The following is a 26,162-nucleotide window of genomic DNA, read 5'->3' as shown; positions in this document are numbered from 1 at the left end:
ATGCACAAAGTCTGAATATGACCAAGACAGACAGGACCCCAGTTTAAAGCGGGGACGATGTCAGGAAATCCCACCCCTAGCTGAGGAACTGTTTACTACAACTGATGGGGGAGGGAGAATCAGTTCTCCTCAGTAATGGGAGCCCTGAGAAGCTGACAATTTTCCACTGGATTCCAGTGTACCCATGCACAACTGGCAGCTGTAAGCAAACCTTGGGTTAAAAAATACTAATAACAAATGAAATTGTGAGCGATTAGGATTGTCTATTTTAAAGGAATTTGTCTTCCCTTGTTAGATTTATTCCAAAGGAGGTTTTTTGATGATATTATGAGTGTAGTTTTCTCTGGATCATTTTAATGTCAACTTGACACCATTTGGGGTCATGTAGGAAGAAGGAATTTTATTAGGGAAGTCTCTATAGATTCACTCTGTACACAAGTTTATAAGTTATATTACTAACTGATTACTGTTATAGGATCATTTAGCTCACTGGGGGTGATCCCTGCACTGGGCAGGTGATGCTGAACAGCAAAAAAGCAGGCTGAGCAGGCCATGAATCAAGTCAGTTGGGAGTCCTCCTCCACGATTTCTATACCAACCAACACCTTACTTCAGGTTCCTGCCCTGTTCAAGTTCCTGCCCAACTTTCTCTCAGTAATGGAATATACTGTGAATTTAAACCAAAATAAACCCTTTCCAACCCCACATTGCTTTAGGTCATGATACTCTATCACAGCAATAGAAGCCTTCTCCAAGACAGGGCTGATGCCCAATATTTCAGTGTTCTCAGTGGTTATAGAAAGAGTCCTCATTAGTTGCTATTTTATTTTGGTTTTATGATCTCACTCATATTTCAATCAAAATGAGTTAATCTGATAGAGGTTGAGAGCCAAATGTTAATTATCAGAAGACAGAGAAATCAGAGTGAGGTACATTCTAGGAATAGTTGATCAAGAAGACAAAGGCACTGCGTGACTCAGTCGAGGAGTTTGGGATTCCTTCTGCTGCTGGCTACACATACCAAGGAGTGCTATATAATACAGGGAAGGAAGTTTTCACCATCAACAAACAAGAACTATGAGATGGTTGTATCAACTCACCTCTTAAGTCTATGAGGCCCATATTGCTTTCAGTGTTATTTCTATTGAGTCCATGTATGCAATATTTATGATGACTAAATGAGTTTAAAAGCATCAAAATTTTTTCAAAGATATAATGGCTAGCAAATAAGAACAAACATGTATAATCAAAAATTTATTGGATAAAAGAAATAAATTAAAAATATAGGTTTTATACATTAATGAACATATAAAATTTGGCGATGGAATGAAATAGTTACAATCATGTAAATAGTAAAACATGCAGAAAAGCTAATAAATAAATAGACAATAAATAAATAAAACATACTAACAAATAAACAAATGCCCTTACAAACAAATAAAATAGAACCTAATATTATGGAAAATATACAGACCAATTGAATCAATGATTTCAAAATCAAAGATATCTTGGGGAAGGCTAAATCTGTCCAGTGAGGTGCAGGGTCCTAGTCCAGGAGAGTCCTCTCCACTTTGGCTCAGGACTTACTCCTTTTCCTCACTCAATCTTGCCAGCAACTTGGTTGAGGAAGACAGGGCTCTCCAGACTTCTGCTCTGACCACCTCCCAGGCACAGGGGCTGTGTTTCTTCTCTCTCAGGTAGGCAGTGATCCTGTGGAAGTATTTCCTCACAGTCACCAGGGAGTCTTCCTGGGTGAGGAGAGGTTCCTGCACCTCAACCTGCTGCATCAGACAGGCCTGCATGACCTTGAGCTGCTGGTGGAGGCCAGTGCAGAATGTGTCTAGAAGGGTTGTCTCCCAAGCAGCAGATGAGTCCTTTGAGCTGAAGAGGATGAGGACCTGCTGGGTCAGTTCCTGCAGGACAGGGATGGCTTGAGCCTTCTGGGTCTTCTGGGCATTCAACTTCTCCAGAGGGAATGCAAAGTCCTTTCTGTCCTTCAGGCAGGAGAGAGGGGAAAGTCTCCTCATTTGTGCCAGGAGTGTCAAGGCTCCCTTGTTCCTGAGGTGATGAGTCTGAGGCAGGTCACATCCCAGAGAGCAGGTTGACCAGTAGTTCAACACTACCACAGCCATCAGGAAAGTACTGGGTCTGACCATTGTGGATGTTGCAGATGCTGTTGGTCCTGAACCTTCCCCTCTAGGGTCTCTGAAGACCATCCTGTGTGCATGTGTCTTAAATAAGAGAAAGCACTAGTTTCCATTTTCTGAATGCCCTTCCATTATCTTCTCACATCCTTTTCACTTTCTTTAAGTCATTCTCTGCTTGTGTCTGTCCTCTTTTTAGACATTTTTGTTTTCATTACCGCTCCTATTTTCACTGCTTCCTCCAAGGAATCTTCTTTAGAGTTTCTTTCTAAGTGTTATTATCCTTTACTATTTATAACTCAGATATACCTTACATGTATGAAATTATTCACATGTAAAGAATGAAAAGTTTCATCTAATAATTGTACTGAAAAAAATCTTAACTAATGGTGCAATTGAATTCTGTGGGTCACTTTCATTTCTTGAAATAGTAATTTAAACTGCAATGCAAATTTTGTTACCAAGTGTTTTTCTAAGTGTACACTAATGACCTTTGATGCAAAATAGTACAAATCAAAATTTTATATATGCTGATTGAAAGTTAAAAATTGAGGCATATTTCATGTTTTGCTTACATCTATGTGAGGCCTGCCCATTTCTGATGAGAAATGGAGGACAAGAGGATGTGGGGATGGGTTCGAAGGTAGTTGGCAGGGAGAACCTGAGAGGAAAAGAGGGAGGGGCAACTGCAGGCTGGGTGTAAAATAAATAGTTTTAAAAGTGGAGTCATAGCTGGGCGATGGTGGCGCACACCTTTAACCCCAGCACTTGGGAGGCAGAGGCAGGTGGATCTCTGTGAGTTCGAGACCAGCCTGGTCTACAGAGCTAGTTCCAGGACAGGCTCCAAAGCCACGGAGAAACCATGTCTCGAAAAACCAAAAAATAAAAATAAATAAAATAAAAAAATAAAAGTGGAGTCATTTTATTCTAGTTGTCTTAATTTAGTATAATTTTAATTTATATAAAAGATGATTTTTTTGTGTATATTTGGTATTTATTTAATGGTTGTCCAAGGGTCATAATGACCCAATCAGTAAAGGGCTTCCTGACAAAGGCTGACAAATTGATGTTGATCCCTGAAACCCATGATGGGAGTGGAAAACTCATTTCTAAAAGTTGTCTTCAACTTCACATGCTTGCTGTTGCAAGAAATTTCTAACTCATATTCTCTCTCTCTCTCTCTCTCTCTCTCTCTCTCTCTCTCTCACACACACACACACACACACACACACACACACACACACACATACGCACGCACACACACAACTAAACCCACACACCTGTATGTACACAAACTGTCATAAAGTTCATCATATAAAGTTCTGAAAGTTTCAGCCTTATTCTTTGCACTGCTGCATCTCTGTCCTTATGGTTTACAGGACGCTGTCTCAGCCTGTGCGTTTCTTTAGCTGTTAGTGCTCCAGAAGAGATCTCATCAGGTGAAGAACAGATGTGTTACTGCTATTGTAACTTACACGGAAAAAGGAGCTTCTCTGACATTTCTCTCTTTCTCTATCTCTCAAACTCTCTCACTGTCTTTCTCTTTCTTCTCCCTCCTTCCATTTCCCTCCCTCCCTCACCCTCCATATCTTCCTCTCTCTCATGACCAGTTTTTTTTTTTTTTTTTTTTTTTTTTTTTTTTTTTTGCAATGAGGTTGTGCTTCACAGTTCCTTCATAGTCAGATCATAGCAGGATCTCCCTGCTGTCCGCCTTTACTGCATTGAGTGTTCTTGGACCAATAACAGTTACATTACATTTAATGCAGTGTTTTTCCCCCTGGTGTGTATGAGTTTGGAGAATCTGACGCCAGCTACTGGGATTTGTCCAAGTGTCCGTGGTTTATTCAGTGTTCGAGTCTACTCACACTCCTTGCTGCACAGTGGCACAGTGTCCTCGGTTCTCTTCCTTTACCCCACTCCCTGAATGTGCTCACCATATTTTGATGACTTCAGTGCTCACACACAATGTTTGATTGGTTTTCAGCATCATAAATCCTAGAAGGTCGCTGCTCTGATTTTAGTGGATTCACTAGCAAGGATCTTGTTTTCATCAGTGACCACGTTACCGTGGGTCAGAGTGTCAAGGATCCCCAGGTGTTAATAGCAGAAGACTCTGTGGTCTGTAGGGATGTGCCAACATTCCAGTTTGTCCTGAGGACATTTCTAAAGATAAGGATTTGTTGTTTGTCCAAAAATTATTTTAGTGGTCAATATTTAATCCCTGAGTGCTTGCTATGACTGAAGTTATTAGGTGGAAATACAGAGCAGAGGACACAGACCACAGTGCCTTGATTGGGTTTGAGTTATCTGGAAGTTTTGATAACAGATATTCACCCAGTTTGACTATAGCAGTAAAAAGAGGCATCACCTCTGTCTTTGTCCAGGTGAATTCTGAACAGCGGAGAGCTTTGAGGCATTCTATCAGACAGAAGAGCTTCAGTACTGCCAATTTTCAGAATTTCTCATTTAATTTTTCCATTGTGATGTTGGCTTCATGGTGGATGTCATTTCTTTTGGATTTTCATTGCATTGAATGTTTTGTTTCTTTTTTTCAGTTTCCTAGAGAGAAGATACTGACGTTGCTTTGTGGAACTGAACTGAAATTATGATGTCATTTGAGAACAAAATAAAAAAAGGAAATCAGTCCATCAAAATGGGGAAACAATAGCAACAATGTTAACAAAGTTTTAATTGAAAGTTCAATGGCCATAAAATGAAATAATTTTACATAAAACTGAGTGCAATTTTGAAAGTGATCAAGAGTCAATGCAATCCCAAAACTTCAATAATTTCCTTCTCGACAACATCCGTCTTCACACACTATGGAATCAGGAAGCTGTAGGTAGCAGGACTGTAGGAGAAGAGCAATGGCGGTGGTGTCTCCGTGCCTGGTTTCTTACCTCACTCTACTCCTCACAGAGGACAAGCGCATCTCTCCGTCCTCCAGAGAACCTTCCTCTTGCAATAGACGGCTGCACACAGACATGCACAAGTGGTCAATGGACAGAGAACAGGTGACTGAGACAAGGTCAGTCTGGCTTTCCTGGATCCCGAGGGTCAGCGGTCATTACACAAGAGCTCAGAGGAAGATGACAACGCCCAGAGACAGTTGATGACTGCGGCCAATCAGTGGTGTGGGTGCAATGGAGCAGTCGCCTGTACCTGCTGATAGCAGCTGTGACTGCATGCACAAAGTCTGAATATGACCAAGACAGACAGGACCCCAGTTTAAAGCGGGGACGATGTCAGGAAATCCCACCCCTAGCTGAGGAACTGTTTACTACAACTGATGGGGGAGGGAGAATCAGTTCTCCTCAGTAATGGGAGCCCTGAGAAGCTGACAATTTTCCACTGGATTCCAGTGTACCCATGCACAACTGGCAGCTGTAAGCAAACCTTGGGTTAAAAAATACTAATAACAAATGAAATTGTGAGCGATTAGGATTGTCTATTTTAAAGGAATTTGTCTTCCCTTGTTAGATTTATTCCAAAGGAGGTTTTTTGATGATATTATGAGTGTAGTTTTCTCTGGATCATTTTAATGTCAACTTGACACCATTTGGGGTCATGTAGGAAGAAGGAATTTTATTAGGGAAGTCTCTATAGATTCACTCTGTACACAAGTTTATAAGTTATATTACTAACTGATTACTGTTATAGGATCATTTAGCTCACTGGGGGTGATCCCTGCACTGGGCAGGTGATGCTGAACAGCAAAAAAGCAGGCTGAGCAGGCCATGAATCAAGTCAGTTGGGAGTCCTCCTCCACGATTTCTATACCAACCAACACCTTACTTCAGGTTCCTGCCCTGTTCAAGTTCCTGCCCAACTTTCTCTCAGTAATGGAATATACTGTGAATTTAAACCAAAATAAACCCTTTCCAACCCCACATTGCTTTAGGTCATGATACTCTATCACAGCAATAGAAGCCTTCTCCAAGACAGGGCTGATGCCCAATATTTCAGTGTTCTCAGTGGTTATAGAAAGAGTCCTCATTAGTTGCTATTTTATTTTGGTTTTATGATCTCACTCATATTTCAATCAAAATGAGTTAATCTGATAGAGGTTGAGAGCCAAATGTTAATTATCAGAAGACAGAGAAATCAGAGTGAGGTACATTCTAGGAATAGTTGATCAAGAAGACAAAGGCACTGCGTGACTCAGTCGAGGAGTTTGGGATTCCTTCTGCTGCTGGCTACACATACCAAGGAGTGCTATATAATACAGGGAAGGAAGTTTTCACCATCAACAAACAAGAACTATGAGATGGTTGTATCAACTCACCTCTTAAGTCTATGAGGCCCATATTGCTTTCAGTGTTATTTCTATTGAGTCCATGTATGCAATATTTATGATGACTAAATGAGTTTAAAAGCATCAAAATTTTTTCAAAGATATAATGGCTAGCAAATAAGAACAAACATGTATAATCAAAAATTTATTGGATAAAAGAAATAAATTAAAAATATAGGTTTTATACATTAATGAACATATAAAATTTGGCGATGGAATGAAATAGTTACAATCATGTAAATAGTAAAACATGCAGAAAAGCTAATAAATAAATAGACAATAAATAAATAAAACATACTAACAAATAAACAAATGCCCTTACAAACAAATAAAATAGAACCTAATATTATGGAAAATATACAGACCAATTGAATCAATGATTTCAAAATCAAAGATATCTTGGGGAAGGCTAAATCTGTCCAGTGAGGTGCAGGGTCCTAGTCCAGGAGAGTCCTCTCCACTTTGGCTCAGGACTTACTCCTTTTCCTCACTCAATCTTGCCAGCAACTTGGTTGAGGAAGACAGGGCTCTCCAGACTTCTGCTCTGACCACCTCCCAGGCACAGGGGCTGTGTTTCTTCTCTCTCAGGTAGGCAGTGATCCTGTGGAAGTATTTCCTCACAGTCACCAGGGAGTCTTCCTGGGTGAGGAGAGGTTCCTGCACCTCAACCTGCTGCATCAGACAGGCCTGCATGACCTTGAGCTGCTGGTGGAGGCCAGTGCAGAATGTGTCTAGAAGGGTTGTCTCCCAAGCAGCAGATGAGTCCTTTGAGCTGAAGAGGATGAGGACCTGCTGGGTCAGTTCCTGCAGGACAGGGATGGCTTGAGCCTTCTGGGTCTTCTGGGCATTCAACTTCTCCAGAGGGAATGCAAAGTCCTTTCTGTCCTTCAGGCAGGAGAGAGGGGAAAGTCTCCTCATTTGTGCCAGGAGTGTCAAGGCTCCCTTGTTCCTGAGGTGATGAGTCTGAGGCAGGTCACATCCCAGAGAGCAGGTTGACCAGTAGTTCAACACTACCACAGCCATCAGGAAAGTACTGGGTCTGACCATTGTGGATGTTGCAGATGCTGTTGGTCCTGAACCTTCCCCTCTAGGGTCTCTGAAGACCATCCTGTGTGCATGTGTCTTAAATAAGAGAAAGCACTAGTTTCCATTTTCTGAATGCCCTTCCATTATCTTCTCACATCCTTTTCACTTTCTTTAAGTCATTCTCTGCTTGTGTCTGTCCTCTTTTTAGACATTTTTGTTTTCATTACCGCTCCTATTTTCACTGCTTCCTCCAAGGAATCTTCTTTAGAGTTTCTTTCTAAGTGTTATTATCCTTTACTATTTATAACTCAGATATACCTTACATGTATGAAATTATTCACATGTAAAGAATGAAAAGTTTCATCTAATAATTGTACTGAAAAAAATCTTAACTAATGGTGCAATTGAATTCTGTGGGTCACTTTCATTTCTTGAAATAGTAATTTAAACTGCAATGCAAATTTTGTTACCAAGTGTTTTTCTAAGTGTACACTAATGACCTTTGATGCAAAATAGTACAAATCAAAATTTTATATATGCTGATTGAAAGTTAAAAATTGAGGCATATTTCATGTTTTGCTTACATCTATGTGAGGCCTGCCCATTTCTGATGAGAAATGGAGGACAAGAGGATGTGGGGATGGGTTCGAAGGTAGTTGGCAGGGAGAACCTGAGAGGAAAAGAGGGAGGGGCAACTGCAGGCTGGGTGTAAAATAAATAGTTTTAAAAGTGGAGTCATAGCTGGGCGATGGTGGCGCACACCTTTAACCCCAGCACTTGGGAGGCAGAGGCAGGTGGATCTCTGTGAGTTCGAGACCAGCCTGGTCTACAGAGCTAGTTCCAGGACAGGCTCCAAAGCCACGGAGAAACCATGTCTCGAAAAACCAAAAAATAAAAATAAATAAAATAAAAAAATAAAAGTGGAGTCATTTTATTCTAGTTGTCTTAATTTAGTATAATTTTAATTTATATAAAAGATGATTTTTTTGTGTATATTTGGTATTTATTTAATGGTTGTCCAAGGGTCATAATGACCCAATCAGTAAAGGGCTTCCTGACAAAGGCTGACAAATTGATGTTGATCCCTGAAACCCATGATGGGAGTGGAAAACTCATTTCTAAAAGTTGTCTTCAACTTCACATGCTTGCTGTTGCAAGAAATTTCTAACTCATATTCTCTCTCTCTCTCTCTCTCTCTCTCTCTCACACACACACACACACACACACACACACACATACGCACGCACACACACAACTAAACCCACACACCTGTATGTACACAAACTGTCATAAAGTTCATCATATAAAGTTCTGAAAGTTTCAGCCTTATTCTTTGCACTGCTGCATCTCTGTCCTTATGGTTTACAGGACGCTGTCTCAGCCTGTGCGTTTCTTTAGCTGTTAGTGCTCCAGAAGAGATCTCATCAGGTGAAGAACAGATGTGTTACTGCTATTGTAACTTACACGGAAAAAGGAGCTTCTCTGACATTTCTCTCTTTCTCTATCTCTCAAACTCTCTCACTGTCTTTCTCTTTCTTCTCCCTCCTTCCATTTCCCTCCCTCCCTCACCCTCCATATCTTCCTCTCTCTCATGACCAGTTTTTTTTTTTTTTTGCAATGAGGTTGTGCTTCACAGTTCCTTCATAGTCAGATCATAGCAGGATCTCCCTGCTGTCCGCCTTTACTGCATTGAGTGTTCTTGGACCAATAACAGTTACATTACATTTAATGCAGTGTTTTTCCCCCTGGTGTGTATGAGTTTGGAGAATCTGACGCCAGCTACTGGGATTTGTCCAAGTGTCCGTGGTTTATTCAGTGTTCGAGTCTACTCACACTCCTTGCTGCACAGTGGCACAGTGTCCTCGGTTCTCTTCCTTTACCCCACTCCCTGAATGTGCTCACCATATTTTGATGACTTCAGTGCTCACACACAATGTTTGATTGGTTTTCAGCATCATAAATCCTAGAAGGTCGCTGCTCTGATTTTAGTGGATTCACTAGCAAGGATCTTGTTTTCATCAGTGACCACGTTACCGTGGGTCAGAGTGTCAAGGATCCCCAGGTGTTAATAGCAGAAGACTCTGTGGTCTGTAGGGATGTGCCAACATTCCAGTTTGTCCTGAGGACATTTCTAAAGATAAGGATTTGTTGTTTGTCCAAAAATTATTTTAGTGGTCAATATTTAATCCCTGAGTGCTTGCTATGACTGAAGTTATTAGGTGGAAATACAGAGCAGAGGACACAGACCACAGTGCCTTGATTGGGTTTGAGTTATCTGGAAGTTTTGATAACAGATATTCACCCAGTTTGACTATAGCAGTAAAAAGAGGCATCACCTCTGTCTTTGTCCAGGTGAATTCTGAACAGCGGAGAGCTTTGAGGCATTCTATCAGACAGAAGAGCTTCAGTACTGCCAATTTTCAGAATTTCTCATTTAATTTTTCCATTGTGATGTTGGCTTCATGGTGGATGTCATTTCTTTTGGATTTTCATTGCATTGAATGTTTTGTTTCTTTTTTTCAGTTTCCTAGAGAGAAGATACTGACGTTGCTTTGTGGAACTGAACTGAAATTATGATGTCATTTGAGAACAAAATAAAAAAAGGAAATCAGTCCATCAAAATGGGGAAACAATAGCAACAATGTTAACAAAGTTTTAATTGAAAGTTCAATGGCCATAAAATGAAATAATTTTACATAAAACTGAGTGCAATTTTGAAAGTGATCAAGAGTCAATGCAATCCCAAAACTTCAATAATTTCCTTCTCGACAACATCCGTCTTCACACACTATGGAATCAGGAAGCTGTAGGTAGCAGGACTGTAGGAGAAGAGCAATGGCGGTGGTGTCTCCGTGCCTGGTTTCTTACCTCACTCTACTCCTCACAGAGGACAAGCGCATCTCTCCGTCCTCCAGAGAACCTTCCTCTTGCAATAGACGGCTGCACACAGACATGCACAAGTGGTCAATGGACAGAGAACAGGTGACTGAGACAAGGTCAGTCTGGCTTTCCTGGATCCCGAGGGTCAGCGGTCATTACACAAGAGCTCAGAGGAAGATGACAACGCCCAGAGACAGTTGATGACTGCGGCCAATCAGTGGTGTGGGTGCAATGGAGCAGTCGCCTGTACCTGCTGATAGCAGCTGTGACTGCATGCACAAAGTCTGAATATGACCAAGACAGACAGGACCCCAGTTTAAAGCGGGGACGATGTCAGGAAATCCCACCCCTAGCTGAGGAACTGTTTACTACAACTGATGGGGGAGGGAGAATCAGTTCTCCTCAGTAATGGGAGCCCTGAGAAGCTGACAATTTTCCACTGGATTCCAGTGTACCCATGCACAACTGGCAGCTGTAAGCAAACCTTGGGTTAAAAAATACTAATAACAAATGAAATTGTGAGCGATTAGGATTGTCTATTTTAAAGGAATTTGTCTTCCCTTGTTAGATTTATTCCAAAGGAGGTTTTTTGATGATATTATGAGTGTAGTTTTCTCTGGATCATTTTAATGTCAACTTGACACCATTTGGGGTCATGTAGGAAGAAGGAATTTTATTAGGGAAGTCTCTATAGATTCACTCTGTACACAAGTTTATAAGTTATATTACTAACTGATTACTGTTATAGGATCATTTAGCTCACTGGGGGTGATCCCTGCACTGGGCAGGTGATGCTGAACAGCAAAAAAGCAGGCTGAGCAGGCCATGAATCAAGTCAGTTGGGAGTCCTCCTCCACGATTTCTATACCAACCAACACCTTACTTCAGGTTCCTGCCCTGTTCAAGTTCCTGCCCAACTTTCTCTCAGTAATGGAATATACTGTGAATTTAAACCAAAATAAACCCTTTCCAACCCCACATTGCTTTAGGTCATGATACTCTATCACAGCAATAGAAGCCTTCTCCAAGACAGGGCTGATGCCCAATATTTCAGTGTTCTCAGTGGTTATAGAAAGAGTCCTCATTAGTTGCTATTTTATTTTGGTTTTATGATCTCACTCATATTTCAATCAAAATGAGTTAATCTGATAGAGGTTGAGAGCCAAATGTTAATTATCAGAAGACAGAGAAATCAGAGTGAGGTACATTCTAGGAATAGTTGATCAAGAAGACAAAGGCACTGCGTGACTCAGTCGAGGAGTTTGGGATTCCTTCTGCTGCTGGCTACACATACCAAGGAGTGCTATATAATACAGGGAAGGAAGTTTTCACCATCAACAAACAAGAACTATGAGATGGTTGTATCAACTCACCTCTTAAGTCTATGAGGCCCATATTGCTTTCAGTGTTATTTCTATTGAGTCCATGTATGCAATATTTATGATGACTAAATGAGTTTAAAAGCATCAAAATTTTTTCAAAGATATAATGGCTAGCAAATAAGAACAAACATGTATAATCAAAAATTTATTGGATAAAAGAAATAAATTAAAAATATAGGTTTTATACATTAATGAACATATAAAATTTGGCGATGGAATGAAATAGTTACAATCATGTAAATAGTAAAACATGCAGAAAAGCTAATAAATAAATAGACAATAAATAAATAAAACATACTAACAAATAAACAAATGCCCTTACAAACAAATAAAATAGAACCTAATATTATGGAAAATATACAGACCAATTGAATCAATGATTTCAAAATCAAAGATATCTTGGGGAAGGCTAAATCTGTCCAGTGAGGTGCAGGGTCCTAGTCCAGGAGAGTCCTCTCCACTTTGGCTCAGGACTTACTCCTTTTCCTCACTCAATCTTGCCAGCAACTTGGTTGAGGAAGACAGGGCTCTCCAGACTTCTGCTCTGACCACCTCCCAGGCACAGGGGCTGTGTTTCTTCTCTCTCAGGTAGGCAGTGATCCTGTGGAAGTATTTCCTCACAGTCACCAGGGAGTCTTCCTGGGTGAGGAGAGGTTCCTGCACCTCAACCTGCTGCATCAGACAGGCCTGCATGACCTTGAGCTGCTGGTGGAGGCCAGTGCAGAATGTGTCTAGAAGGGTTGTCTCCCAAGCAGCAGATGAGTCCTTTGAGCTGAAGAGGATGAGGACCTGCTGGGTCAGTTCCTGCAGGACAGGGATGGCTTGAGCCTTCTGGGTCTTCTGGGCATTCAACTTCTCCAGAGGGAATGCAAAGTCCTTTCTGTCCTTCAGGCAGGAGAGAGGGGAAAGTCTCCTCATTTGTGCCAGGAGTGTCAAGGCTCCCTTGTTCCTGAGGTGATGAGTCTGAGGCAGGTCACATCCCAGAGAGCAGGTTGACCAGTAGTTCAACACTACCACAGCCATCAGGAAAGTACTGGGTCTGACCATTGTGGATGTTGCAGATGCTGTTGGTCCTGAACCTTCCCCTCTAGGGTCTCTGAAGACCATCCTGTGTGCATGTGTCTTAAATAAGAGAAAGCACTAGTTTCCATTTTCTGAATGCCCTTCCATTATCTTCTCACATCCTTTTCACTTTCTTTAAGTCATTCTCTGCTTGTGTCTGTCCTCTTTTTAGACATTTTTGTTTTCATTACCGCTCCTATTTTCACTGCTTCCTCCAAGGAATCTTCTTTAGAGTTTCTTTCTAAGTGTTATTATCCTTTACTATTTATAACTCAGATATACCTTACATGTATGAAATTATTCACATGTAAAGAATGAAAAGTTTCATCTAATAATTGTACTGAAAAAAATCTTAACTAATGGTGCAATTGAATTCTGTGGGTCACTTTCATTTCTTGAAATAGTAATTTAAACTGCAATGCAAATTTTGTTACCAAGTGTTTTTCTAAGTGTACACTAATGACCTTTGATGCAAAATAGTACAAATCAAAATTTTATATATGCTGATTGAAAGTTAAAAATTGAGGCATATTTCATGTTTTGCTTACATCTATGTGAGGCCTGCCCATTTCTGATGAGAAATGGAGGACAAGAGGATGTGGGGATGGGTTCGAAGGTAGTTGGCAGGGAGAACCTGAGAGGAAAAGAGGGAGGGGCAACTGCAGGCTGGGTGTAAAATAAATAGTTTTAAAAGTGGAGTCATAGCTGGGCGATGGTGGCGCACACCTTTAACCCCAGCACTTGGGAGGCAGAGGCAGGTGGATCTCTGTGAGTTCGAGACCAGCCTGGTCTACAGAGCTAGTTCCAGGACAGGCTCCAAAGCCACGGAGAAACCATGTCTCGAAAAACCAAAAAATAAAAATAAATAAAATAAAAAAATAAAAGTGGAGTCATTTTATTCTAGTTGTCTTAATTTAGTATAATTTTAATTTATATAAAAGATGATTTTTTTGTGTATATTTGGTATTTATTTAATGGTTGTCCAAGGGTCATAATGACCCAATCAGTAAAGGGCTTCCTGACAAAGGCTGACAAATTGATGTTGATCCCTGAAACCCATGATGGGAGTGGAAAACTCATTTCTAAAAGTTGTCTTCAACTTCACATGCTTGCTGTTGCAAGAAATTTCTAACTCATATTCTCTCTCTCTCTCTCTCTCTCTCTCTCTCTCTCACACACACACACACACACACACACACACACACACACACACACACACATACGCACGCACACACACAACTAAACCCACACACCTGTATGTACACAAACTGTCATAAAGTTCATCATATAAAGTTCTGAAAGTTTCAGCCTTATTCTTTGCACTGCTGCATCTCTGTCCTTATGGTTTACAGGACGCTGTCTCAGCCTGTGCGTTTCTTTAGCTGTTAGTGCTCCAGAAGAGATCTCATCAGGTGAAGAACAGATGTGTTACTGCTATTGTAACTTACACGGAAAAAGGAGCTTCTCTGACATTTCTCTCTTTCTCTATCTCTCAAACTCTCTCACTGTCTTTCTCTTTCTTCTCCCTCCTTCCATTTCCCTCCCTCCCTCACCCTCCATATCTTCCTCTCTCTCATGACCAGTTTTTTTTTTTTTTTTTTTTTTTTTTTTTTTTTTTTTGCAATGAGGTTGTGCTTCACAGTTCCTTCATAGTCAGATCATAGCAGGATCTCCCTGCTGTCCGCCTTTACTGCATTGAGTGTTCTTGGACCAATAACAGTTACATTACATTTAATGCAGTGTTTTTCCCCCTGGTGTGTATGAGTTTGGAGAATCTGACGCCAGCTACTGGGATTTGTCCAAGTGTCCGTGGTTTATTCAGTGTTCGAGTCTACTCACACTCCTTGCTGCACAGTGGCACAGTGTCCTCGGTTCTCTTCCTTTACCCCACTCCCTGAATGTGCTCACCATATTTTGATGACTTCAGTGCTCACACACAATGTTTGATTGGTTTTCAGCATCATAAATCCTAGAAGGTCGCTGCTCTGATTTTAGTGGATTCACTAGCAAGGATCTTGTTTTCATCAGTGACCACGTTACCGTGGGTCAGAGTGTCAAGGATCCCCAGGTGTTAATAGCAGAAGACTCTGTGGTCTGTAGGGATGTGCCAACATTCCAGTTTGTCCTGAGGACATTTCTAAAGATAAGGATTTGTTGTTTGTCCAAAAATTATTTTAGTGGTCAATATTTAATCCCTGAGTGCTTGCTATGACTGAAGTTATTAGGTGGAAATACAGAGCAGAGGACACAGACCACAGTGCCTTGATTGGGTTTGAGTTATCTGGAAGTTTTGATAACAGATATTCACCCAGTTTGACTATAGCAGTAAAAAGAGGCATCACCTCTGTCTTTGTCCAGGTGAATTCTGAACAGCGGAGAGCTTTGAGGCATTCTATCAGACAGAAGAGCTTCAGTACTGCCAATTTTCAGAATTTCTCATTTAATTTTTCCATTGTGATGTTGGCTTCATGGTGGATGTCATTTCTTTTGGATTTTCATTGCATTGAATGTTTTGTTTCTTTTTTTCAGTTTCCTAGAGAGAAGATACTGACGTTGCTTTGTGGAACTGAACTGAAATTATGATGTCATTTGAGAACAAAATAAAAAAAGGAAATCAGTCCATCAAAATGGGGAAACAATAGCAACAATGTTAACAAAGTTTTAATTGAAAGTTCAATGGCCATAAAATGAAATAATTTTACATAAAACTGAGTGCAATTTTGAAAGTGATCAAGAGTCAATGCAATCCCAAAACTTCAATAATTTCCTTCTCGACAACATCCGTCTTCACACACTATGGAATCAGGAAGCTGTAGGTAGCAGGACTGTAGGAGAAGAGCAATGGCGGTGGTGTCTCCGTGCCTGGTTTCTTACCTCACTCTACTCCTCACAGAGGACAAGCGCATCTCTCCGTCCTCCAGAGAACCTTCCTCTTGCAATAGACGGCTGCACACAGACATGCACAAGTGGTCAATGGACAGAGAACAGGTGACTGAGACAAGGTCAGTCTGGCTTTCCTGGATCCCGAGGGTCAGCGGTCATTACACAAGAGCTCAGAGGAAGATGACAACGCCCAGAGACAGTTGATGACTGCGGCCAATCAGTGGTGTGGGTGCAATGGAGCAGTCGCCTGTACCTGCTGATAGCAGCTGTGACTGCATGCACAAAGTCTGAATATGACCAAGACAGACAGGACCCCAGTTTAAAGCGGGGACGATGTCAGGAAATCCCACCCCTAGCTGAGGAACTGTTTACTACAACTGATGGGGGAGGGAGAATCAGTTCTCCTCAGTAATGGGAGCCCTGAGAAGCTGACAATTTTCCACTGGATTCCAGTGTACCCATGCACAACTGGCAGCTGTAAGCAAACCTTGGGTTAAAAAATACTAATAACAAATGAAATTGTGAGCGATTAGGATTGTCTATTTTAAAGGAATTTGTCTTCCCTTGTTAGATTTATTCCAAAGGAGGTTTTTTGATGATATTATGAGTGTAGTTTTCTCTGGATCATTTTAATGTCAACTTGACACCATTTGGGGTCATGTAGGAAGAAGGAATTTTATTAGGGAAGTCTCTATAGATTCACTCTGTACACAAGTTTATAAGTTATATTACTAACTGATTACTGTTATAGGATCATTTAGCTCACTGGGGGTGATCCCTGCACTGGGCAGGTGATGCTGAACAGCAAAAAAGCAGGCTGAGCAGGCCATGAATCAAGTCAGTTGGGAGTCCTCCTCCACGATTTCTATACCAACCAACACCTTACTTCAGGTTCCTGCCCTGTTCAAGTTCCTGCCCAACTTTCTCTCAGTAATGGAATATACTGTGAATTTAAACCAAAATAAACCCTTTCCAACCCCACATTGCTTTAGGTCATGATACTCTATCACAGCAATAGAAGCCTTCTCCAAGACAGGGCTGATGCCCAATATTTCAGTGTTCTCAGTGGTTATAGAAAGAGTCCTCATTAGTTGCTATTTTATTTTGGTTTTATGATCTCACTCATATTTCAATCAAAATGAGTTAATCTGATAGAGGTTGAGAGCCAAATGTTAATTATCAGAAGACAGAGAAATCAGAGTGAGGTACATTCTAGGAATAGTTGATCAAGAAGACAAAGGCACTGCGTGACTCAGTCGAGGAGTTTGGGATTCCTTCTGCTGCTGGCTACACATACCAAGGAGTGCTATATAATACAGGGAAGGAAGTTTTCACCATCAACAAACAAGAACTATGAGATGGTTGTATCAACTCACCTCTTAAGTCTATGAGGCCCATATTGCTTTCAGTGTTATTTCTATTGAGTCCATGTATGCAATATTTATGATGACTAAATGAGTTTAAAAGCATCAAAATTTTTTCAAAGATATAATGGCTAGCAAATAAGAACAAACATGTATAATCAAAAATTTATTGGATAAAAGAAATAAATTAAAAATATAGGTTTTATACATTAATGAACATATAAAATTTGGCGATGGAATGAAATAGTTACAATCATGTAAATAGTAAAACATGCAGAAAAGCTAATAAATAAATAGACAATAAATAAATAAAACATACTAACAAATAAACAAATGCCCTTACAAACAAATAAAATAGAACCTAATATTATGGAAAATATACAGACCAATTGAATCAATGATTTCAAAATCAAAGATATCTTGGGGAAGGCTAAATCTGTCCAGTGAGGTGCAGGGTCCTAGTCCAGGAGAGTCCTCTCCACTTTGGCTCAGGACTTACTCCTTTTCCTCACTCAATCTTGCCAGCAACTTGGTTGAGGAAGACAGGGCTCTCCAGACTTCTGCTCTGACCACCTCCCAGGCACAGGGGCTGTGTTTCTTCTCTCTCAGGTAGGCAGTGATCCTGTGGAAGTATTTCCTCACAGTCACCAGGGAGTCTTCCTGGGTGAGGAGAGGTTCCTGCACCTCAACCTGCTGCATCAGACAGGCCTGCATGACCTTGAGCTGCTGGTGGAGGCCAGTGCAGAATGTGTCTAGAAGGGTTGTCTCCCAAGCAGCAGATGAGTCCTTTGAGCTGAAGAGGATGAGGACCTGCTGGGTCAGTTCCTGCAGGACAGGGATGGCTTGAGCCTTCTGGGTCTTCTGGGCATTCAACTTCTCCAGAGGGAATGCAAAGTCCTTTCTGTCCTTCAGGCAGGAGAGAGGGGAAAGTCTCCTCATTTGTGCCAGGAGTGTCAAGGCTCCCTTGTTCCTGAGGTGATGAGTCTGAGGCAGGTCACATCCCAGAGAGCAGGTTGACCAGTAGTTCAACACTACCACAGCCATCAGGAAAGTACTGGGTCTGACCATTGTGGATGTTGCAGATGCTGTTGGTCCTGAACCTTCCCCTCTAGGGTCTCTGAAGACCATCCTGTGTGCATGTGTCTTAAATAAGAGAAAGCACTAGTTTCCATTTTCTGAATGCCCTTCCATTATCTTCTCACATCCTTTTCACTTTCTTTAAGTCATTCTCTGCTTGTGTCTGTCCTCTTTTTAGACATTTTTGTTTTCATTACCGCTCCTATTTTCACTGCTTCCTCCAAGGAATCTTCTTTAGAGTTTCTTTCTAAGTGTTATTATCCTTTACTATTTATAACTCAGATATACCTTACATGTATGAAATTATTCACATGTAAAGAATGAAAAGTTTCATCTAATAATTGTACTGAAAAAAATCTTAACTAATGGTGCAATTGAATTCTGTGGGTCACTTTCATTTCTTGAAATAGTAATTTAAACTGCAATGCAAATTTTGTTACCAAGTGTTTTTCTAAGTGTACACTAATGACCTTTGATGCAAAATAGTACAAATCAAAATTTTATATATGCTGATTGAAAGTTAAAAATTGAGGCATATTTCATGTTTTGCTTACATCTATGTGAGGCCTGCCCATTTCTGATGAGAAATGGAGGACAAGAGGATGTGGGGATGGGTTCGAAGGTAGTTGGCAGGGAGAACCTGAGAGGAAAAGAGGGAGGGGCAACTGCAGGCTGGGTGTAAAATAAATAGTTTTAAAAGTGGAGTCATAGCTGGGCGATGGTGGCGCACACCTTTAACCCCAGCACTTGGGAGGCAGAGGCAGGTGGATCTCTGTGAGTTCGAGACCAGCCTGGTCTACAGAGCTAGTTCCAGGACAGGCTCCAAAGCCACGGAGAAACCATGTCTCGAAAAACCAAAAAATAAAAATAAATAAAATAAAAAAATAAAAGTGGAGTCATTTTATTCTAGTTGTCTTAATTTAGTATAATTTTAATTTATATAAAAGATGATTTTTTTGTGTATATTTGGTATTTATTTAATGGTTGTCCAAGGGTCATAATGACCCAATCAGTAAAGGGCTTCCTGACAAAGGCTGACAAATTGATGTTGATCCCTGAAACCCATGATGGGAGTGGAAAACTCATTTCTAAAAGTTGTCTTCAACTTCACATGCTTGCTGTTGCAAGAAATTTCTAACTCATATTCTCTCTCTCTCTCTCTCTCTCTCTCTCTCTCTCTCACACACACACACACACACACACACACACACACATACGCACGCACACACACAACTAAACCCACACACCTGTATGTACACAAACTGTCATAAAGTTCATCATATAAAGTTCTGAAAGTTTCAGCCTTATTCTTTGCACTGCTGCATCTCTGTCCTTATGGTTTACAGGACACTGTCTCAGCCTGTGCGTTTCTTTAGCTGTTAGTGCTCCAGAAGAGATCTCATCAGGTGAAGAACAGATGTGTTACTGCTATTGTAACTTACACGGAAAAAGGAGCTTCTCTGACATTTCTCTCTTTCTCTATCTCTCAAACTCTCTCACTGTCTTTCTCTTTCTTCTCCCTCCTTCCATTTCCCTCCCTCCCTCACCCTCCATATCTTCCTCTCTCTCATGACCAGTTTTTTTTTTTTTTTGCAATGAGGTTGTGCTTCACAGTTCCTTCATAGTCAGATCATAGCAGGATCTCCCTGCTGTCCGCCTTTACTGCATTGAGTGTTCTTGGACCAATAACAGTTACATTACATTTAATGCAGTGTTTTTCCCCCTGGTGTGTATGAGTTTGGAGAATCTGACGCCAGCTACTGGGATTTGTCCAAGTGTCCGTGGTTTATTCAGTGTTCGAGTCTACTCACACTCCTTGCTGCACAGTGGCACAGTGTCCTCGGTTCTCTTCCTTTACCCCACTCCCTGAATGTGCTCACCATATTTTGATGACTTCAGTGCTCACACACAATGTTTGATTGGTTTTCAGCATCATAAATCCTAGAAGGTCGCTGCTCTGATTTTAGTGGATTCACTAGCAAGGATCTTGTTTTCATCAGTGACCACGTTACCGTGGGTCAGAGTGTCAAGGATCCCCAGGTGTTAATAGCAGAAGACTCTGTGGTCTGTAGGGATGTGCCAACATTCCAGTTTGTCCTGAGGACATTTCTAAAGATAAGGATTTGTTGTTTGTCCAAAAATTATTTTAGTGGTCAATATTTAATCCCTGAGTGCTTGCTATGACTGAAGTTATTAGGTGGAAATACAGAGCAGAGGACACAGACCACAGTGCCTTGATTGGGTTTGAGTTATCTGGAAGTTTTGATAACAGATATTCACCCAGTTTGACTATAGCAGTAAAAAGAGGCATCACCTCTGTCTTTGTCCAGGTGAATTCTGAACAGCGGAGAGCTTTGAGGCATTCTATCAGACAGAAGAGCTTCAGTACTGCCAATTTTCAGAATTTCTCATTTAATTTTTCCATTGTGATGTTGGCTTCATGGTGGATGTCATTTCTTTTGGATTTTCATTGCATTGAATGTTTTGTTTCTTTTTTTCAGTTTCCTAGAGAGAAGATACTGACGTTGCTTTGTGGAACTGAACTGAAATTATGATGTCATTTGAGAACAAAATAAAAAAAGGAAATCAGTCCATCAAAATGGGGAAACAATAGCAACAATGTTAACAAAGTTTTAATTGAAAGTTCAATGGCCATAAAATGAAATAATTTTACATAAAACTGAGTGCAATTTTGAAAGTGATCAAGAGTCAATGCAATCCCAAAACTTCAATAATTTCCTTCTCGACAACATCCGTCTTCACACACTATGGAATCAGGAAGCTGTAGGTAGCAGGACTGTAGGAGAAGAGCAATGGCGGTGGTGTCTCCGTGCCTGGTTTCTTACCTCACTCTACTCCTCACAGAGGACAAGCGCATCTCTCCGTCCTCCAGAGAACCTTCCTCTTGCAATAGACGGCTGCACACAGACATGCACAAGTGGTCAATGGACAGAGAACAGGTGACTGAGACAAGGTCAGTCTGGCTTTCCTGGATCCCGAGGGTCAGCGGTCATTACACAAGAGCTCAGAGGAAGATGACAACGCCCAGAGACAGTTGATGACTGCGGCCAATCAGTGGTGTGGGTGCAATGGAGCAGTCGCCTGTACCTGCTGATAGCAGCTGTGACTGCATGCACAAAGTCTGAATATGACCAAGACAGACAGGACCCCAGTTTAAAGCGGGGACGATGTCAGGAAATCCCACCCCTAGCTGAGGAACTGTTTACTACAACTGATGGGGGAGGGAGAATCAGTTCTCCTCAGTAATGGGAGCCCTGAGAAGCTGACAATTTTCCACTGGATTCCAGTGTACCCATGCACAACTGGCAGCTGTAAGCAAACCTTGGGTTAAAAAATACTAATAACAAATGAAATTGTGAGCGATTAGGATTGTCTATTTTAAAGGAATTTGTCTTCCCTTGTTAGATTTATTCCAAAGGAGGTTTTTTGATGATATTATGAGTGTAGTTTTCTCTGGATCATTTTAATGTCAACTTGACACCATTTGGGGTCATGTAGGAAGAAGGAATTTTATTAGGGAAGTCTCTATAGATTCACTCTGTACACAAGTTTATAAGTTATATTACTAACTGATTACTGTTATAGGATCATTTAGCTCACTGGGGGTGATCCCTGCACTGGGCAGGTGATGCTGAACAGCAAAAAAGCAGGCTGAGCAGGCCATGAATCAAGTCAGTTGGGAGTCCTCCTCCACGATTTCTATACCAACCAACACCTTACTTCAGGTTCCTGCCCTGTTCAAGTTCCTGCCCAACTTTCTCTCAGTAATGGAATATACTGTGAATTTAAACCAAAATAAACCCTTTCCAACCCCACATTGCTTTAGGTCATGATACTCTATCACAGCAATAGAAGCCTTCTCCAAGACAGGGCTGATGCCCAATATTTCAGTGTTCTCAGTGGTTATAGAAAGAGTCCTCATTAGTTGCTATTTTATTTTGGTTTTATGATCTCACTCATATTTCAATCAAAATGAGTTAATCTGATAGAGGTTGAGAGCCAAATGTTAATTATCAGAAGACAGAGAAATCAGAGTGAGGTACATTCTAGGAATAGTTGATCAAGAAGACAAAGGCACTGCGTGACTCAGTCGAGGAGTTTGGGATTCCTTCTGCTGCTGGCTACACATACCAAGGAGTGCTATATAATACAGGGAAGGAAGTTTTCACCATCAACAAACAAGAACTATGAGATGGTTGTATCAACTCACCTCTTAAGTCTATGAGGCCCATATTGCTTTCAGTGTTATTTCTATTGAGTCCATGTATGCAATATTTATGATGACTAAATGAGTTTAAAAGCATCAAAATTTTTTCAAAGATATAATGGCTAGCAAATAAGAACAAACATGTATAATCAAAAATTTATTGGATAAAAGAAATAAATTAAAAATATAGGTTTTATACATTAATGAACATATAAAATTTGGCGATGGAATGAAATAGTTACAATCATGTAAATAGTAAAACATGCAGAAAAGCTAATAAATAAATAGACAATAAATAAATAAAACATACTAACAAATAAACAAATGCCCTTACAAACAAATAAAATAGAACCTAATATTATGGAAAATATACAGACCAATTGAATCAATGATTTCAAAATCAAAGATATCTTGGGGAAGGCTAAATCTGTCCAGTGAGGTGCAGGGTCCTAGTCCAGGAGAGTCCTCTCCACTTTGGCTCAGGACTTACTCCTTTTCCTCACTCAATCTTGCCAGCAACTTGGTTGAGGAAGACAGGGCTCTCCAGACTTCTGCTCTGACCACCTCCCAGGCACAGGGGCTGTGTTTCTTCTCTCTCAGGTAGGCAGTGATCCTGTGGAAGTATTTCCTCACAGTCACCAGGGAGTCTTCCTGGGTGAGGAGAGGTTCCTGCACCTCAACCTGCTGCATCAGACAGGCCTGCATGACCTTGAGCTGCTGGTGGAGGCCAGTGCAGAATGTGTCTAGAAGGGTTGTCTCCCAAGCAGCAGATGAGTCCTTTGAGCTGAAGAGGATGAGGACCTGCTGGGTCAGTTCCTGCAGGACAGGGATGGCTTGAGCCTTCTGGGTCTTCTGGGCATTCAACTTCTCCAGAGGGAATGCAAAGTCCTTTCTGTCCTTCAGGCAGGAGAGAGGGGAAAGTCTCCTCATTTGTGCCAGGAGTGTCAAGGCTCCCTTGTTCCTGAGGTGATGAGTCTGAGGCAGGTCACATCCCAGAGAGCAGGTTGACCAGTAGTTCAACACTACCACAGCCATCAGGAAAGTACTGGGTCTGACCATTGTGGATGTTGCAGATGCTGTTGGTCCTGAACCTTCCCCTCTAGGGTCTCTGAAGACCATCCTGTGTGCATGTGTCTTAAATAAGAGAAAGCACTAGTTTCCATTTTCTGAATGCCCTTCCATTATCTTCTCACATCCTTTTCACTTTCTTTAAGTCATTCTCTGCTTGTGTCTGTCCTCTTTTTAGACATTTTTGTTTTCATTACCGCTCCTATTTTCACTGCTTCCTCCAAGGAATCTTCTTTAGAGTTTCTTTCTAAGTGTTATTATCCTTTACTATTTATAACTCAGATATACCTTACATGTATGAAATTATTCACATGTAAAGAATGAAAAGTTTCATCTAATAATTGTACTGAAAAAAATCTTAACTAATGGTGCAATTGAATTCTGTGGGTCACTTTCATTTCTTGAAATAGTAATTTAAACTGCAATGCAAATTTTGTTACCAAGTGTTTTTCTAAGTGTACACTAATGACCTTTGATGCAAAATAGTACAAATCAAAATTTTATATATGCTGATTGAAAGTTAAAAATTGAGGCATATTTCATGTTTTGCTTACATCTATGTGAGGCCTGCCCATTTCTGATGAGAAATGGAGGACAAGAGGATGTGGGGATGGGTTCGAAGGTAGTTGGCAGGGAGAACCTGAGAGGAAAAGAGGGAGGGGCAACTGCAGGCTGGGTGTAAAATAAATAGTTTTAAAAGTGGAGTCATAGCTGGGCGATGGTGGCGCACACCTTTAACCCCAGCACTTGGGAGGCAGAGGCAGGTGGATCTCTGTGAGTTCGAGACCAGCCTGGTCTACAGAGCTAGTTCCAGGACAGGCTCCAAAGCCACGGAGAAACCATGTCTCGAAAAACCAAAAAATAAAAATAAATAAAATAAAAAAATAAAAGTGGAGTCATTTTATTCTAGTTGTCTTAATTTAGTATAATTTTAATTTATATAAAAGATGATTTTTTTGTGTATATTTGGTATTTATTTAATGGTTGTCCAAGGGTCATAATGACCCAATCAGTAAAGGGCTTCCTGACAAAGGCTGACAAATTGATGTTGATCCCTGAAACCCATGATGGGAGTGGAAAACTCATTTCTAAAAGTTGTCTTCAACTTCACATGCTTGCTGTTGCAAGAAATTTCTAACTCATATTCTCTCTCTCTCTCTCTCTCTCTCTCTCTCTCTCTCTCTCACACACACACACACACACACACACACACACACACACATACGCACGCACACACACAACTAAACCCACACACCTGTATGTACACAAACTGTCATAAAGTTCATCATATAAAGTTCTGAAAGTTTCAGCCTTATTCTTTGCACTGCTGCATCTCTGTCCTTATGGTTTACAGGACGCTGTCTCAGCCTGTGCGTTTCTTTAGCTGTTAGTGCTCCAGAAGAGATCTCATCAGGTGAAGAACAGATGTGTTACTGCTATTGTAACTTACACGGAAAAAGGAGCTTCTCTGACATTTCTCTCTTTCTCTATCTCTCAAACTCTCTCACTGTCTTTCTCTTTCTTCTCCCTCCTTCCATTTCCCTCCCTCCCTCACCCTCCATATCTTCCTCTCTCTCATGACCAGTTTTTTTTTTTTTTTGCAATGAGGTTGTGCTTCACAGTTCCTTCATAGTCAGATCATAGCAGGATCTCCCTGCTGTCCGCCTTTACTGCATTGAGTGTTCTTGGACCAATAACAGTTACATTACATTTAATGCAGTGTTTTTCCCCCTGGTGTGTATGAGTTTGGAGAATCTGACGCCAGCTACTGGGATTTGTCCAAGTGTCCGTGGTTTATTCAGTGTTCGAGTCTACTCACACTCCTTGCTGCACAGTGGCACAGTGTCCTCGGTTCTCTTCCTTTACCCCACTCCCTGAATGTGCTCACCATATTTTGATGACTTCAGTGCTCACACACAATGTTTGATTGGTTTTCAGCATCATAAATCCTAGAAGGTCGCTGCTCTGATTTTAGTGGATTCACTAGCAAGGATCTTGTTTTCATCAGTGACCACGTTACCGTGGGTCAGAGTGTCAAGGATCCCCAGGTGTTAATAGCAGAAGACTCTGTGGTCTGTAGGGATGTGCCAACATTCCAGTTTGTCCTGAGGACATTTCTAAAGATAAGGATTTGTTGTTTGTCCAAAAATTATTTTAGTGGTCAATATTTAATCCCTGAGTGCTTGCTATGACTGAAGTTATTAGGTGGAAATACAGAGCAGAGGACACAGACCACAGTGCCTTGATTGGGTTTGAGTTATCTGGAAGTTTTGATAACAGATATTCACCCAGTTTGACTATAGCAGTAAAAAGAGGCATCACCTCTGTCTTTGTCCAGGTGAATTCTGAACAGCGGAGAGCTTTGAGGCATTCTATCAGACAGAAGAGCTTCAGTACTGCCAATTTTCAGAATTTCTCATTTAATTTTTCCATTGTGATGTTGGCTTCATGGTGGATGTCATTTCTTTTGGATTTTCATTGCATTGAATGTTTTGTTTCTTTTTTTCAGTTTCCTAGAGAGAAGATACTGACGTTGCTTTGTGGAACTGAACTGAAATTATGATGTCATTTGAGAACAAAATAAAAAAAGGAAATCAGTCCATCAAAATGGGGAAACAATAGCAACAATGTTAACAAAGTTTTAATTGAAAGTTCAATGGCCATAAAATGAAATAATTTTACATAAAACTGAGTGCAATTTTGAAAGTGATCAAGAGTCAATGCAATCCCAAAACTTCAATAATTTCCTTCTCG

At 40.8% G+C, this 26,162-nt stretch overlaps 5 protein-coding genes across 5 annotated transcripts; all 5 read right to left on the bottom strand.

Annotated features, from left to right (window-relative positions):
* Positions 1-1,583: 1,583 nt before the first annotated feature.
* On the bottom strand, positions 1,584-2,156 carry LOC121448506 (interferon alpha-12-like). The gene has a single exon (XM_041652572.1). The coding sequence runs from the start codon at positions 2,154-2,156 to the stop codon at positions 1,584-1,586; it is 573 nt and encodes a 190-aa protein (XP_041508506.1).
* Positions 2,157-6,912: 4,756 nt separating this feature from the next.
* LOC121448505 (interferon alpha-12-like) lies at positions 6,913-7,485 on the bottom strand. The gene has a single exon (XM_041652571.1). The coding sequence runs from the start codon at positions 7,483-7,485 to the stop codon at positions 6,913-6,915; it is 573 nt and encodes a 190-aa protein (XP_041508505.1).
* Positions 7,486-12,200: 4,715 nt separating this feature from the next.
* LOC121448510 (interferon alpha-12-like) lies at positions 12,201-12,773 on the bottom strand. Its single transcript, XM_041652575.1, has one exon. The coding sequence runs from the start codon at positions 12,771-12,773 to the stop codon at positions 12,201-12,203; it is 573 nt and encodes a 190-aa protein (XP_041508509.1).
* A 4,757-nt stretch (positions 12,774-17,530) lies between these two features.
* LOC121448509 (interferon alpha-12-like) lies at positions 17,531-18,103 on the bottom strand. Its single transcript, XM_041652574.1, has one exon. The coding sequence runs from the start codon at positions 18,101-18,103 to the stop codon at positions 17,531-17,533; it is 573 nt and encodes a 190-aa protein (XP_041508508.1).
* A 4,723-nt stretch (positions 18,104-22,826) lies between these two features.
* LOC121448511 (interferon alpha-12-like) lies at positions 22,827-23,399 on the bottom strand. The gene has a single exon (XM_041652577.1). It carries the CDS (start codon positions 23,397-23,399, stop codon positions 22,827-22,829), a length of 573 nt encoding a protein of 190 aa, XP_041508511.1.
* Positions 23,400-26,162: the final 2,763 nt, after the last annotated feature.

The sequence above is a fragment of the Microtus oregoni genome, unplaced genomic scaffold (genome assembly GCF_018167655.1).
Source record: "Microtus oregoni isolate MIOR12 unplaced genomic scaffold, Mior012 000005F_ref0000423, whole genome shotgun sequence".
Lineage (NCBI taxonomy): Eukaryota > Metazoa > Chordata > Mammalia > Rodentia > Cricetidae > Microtus > Microtus oregoni.
This window is presented reverse-complemented; position numbering and strand designations above follow the sequence as displayed.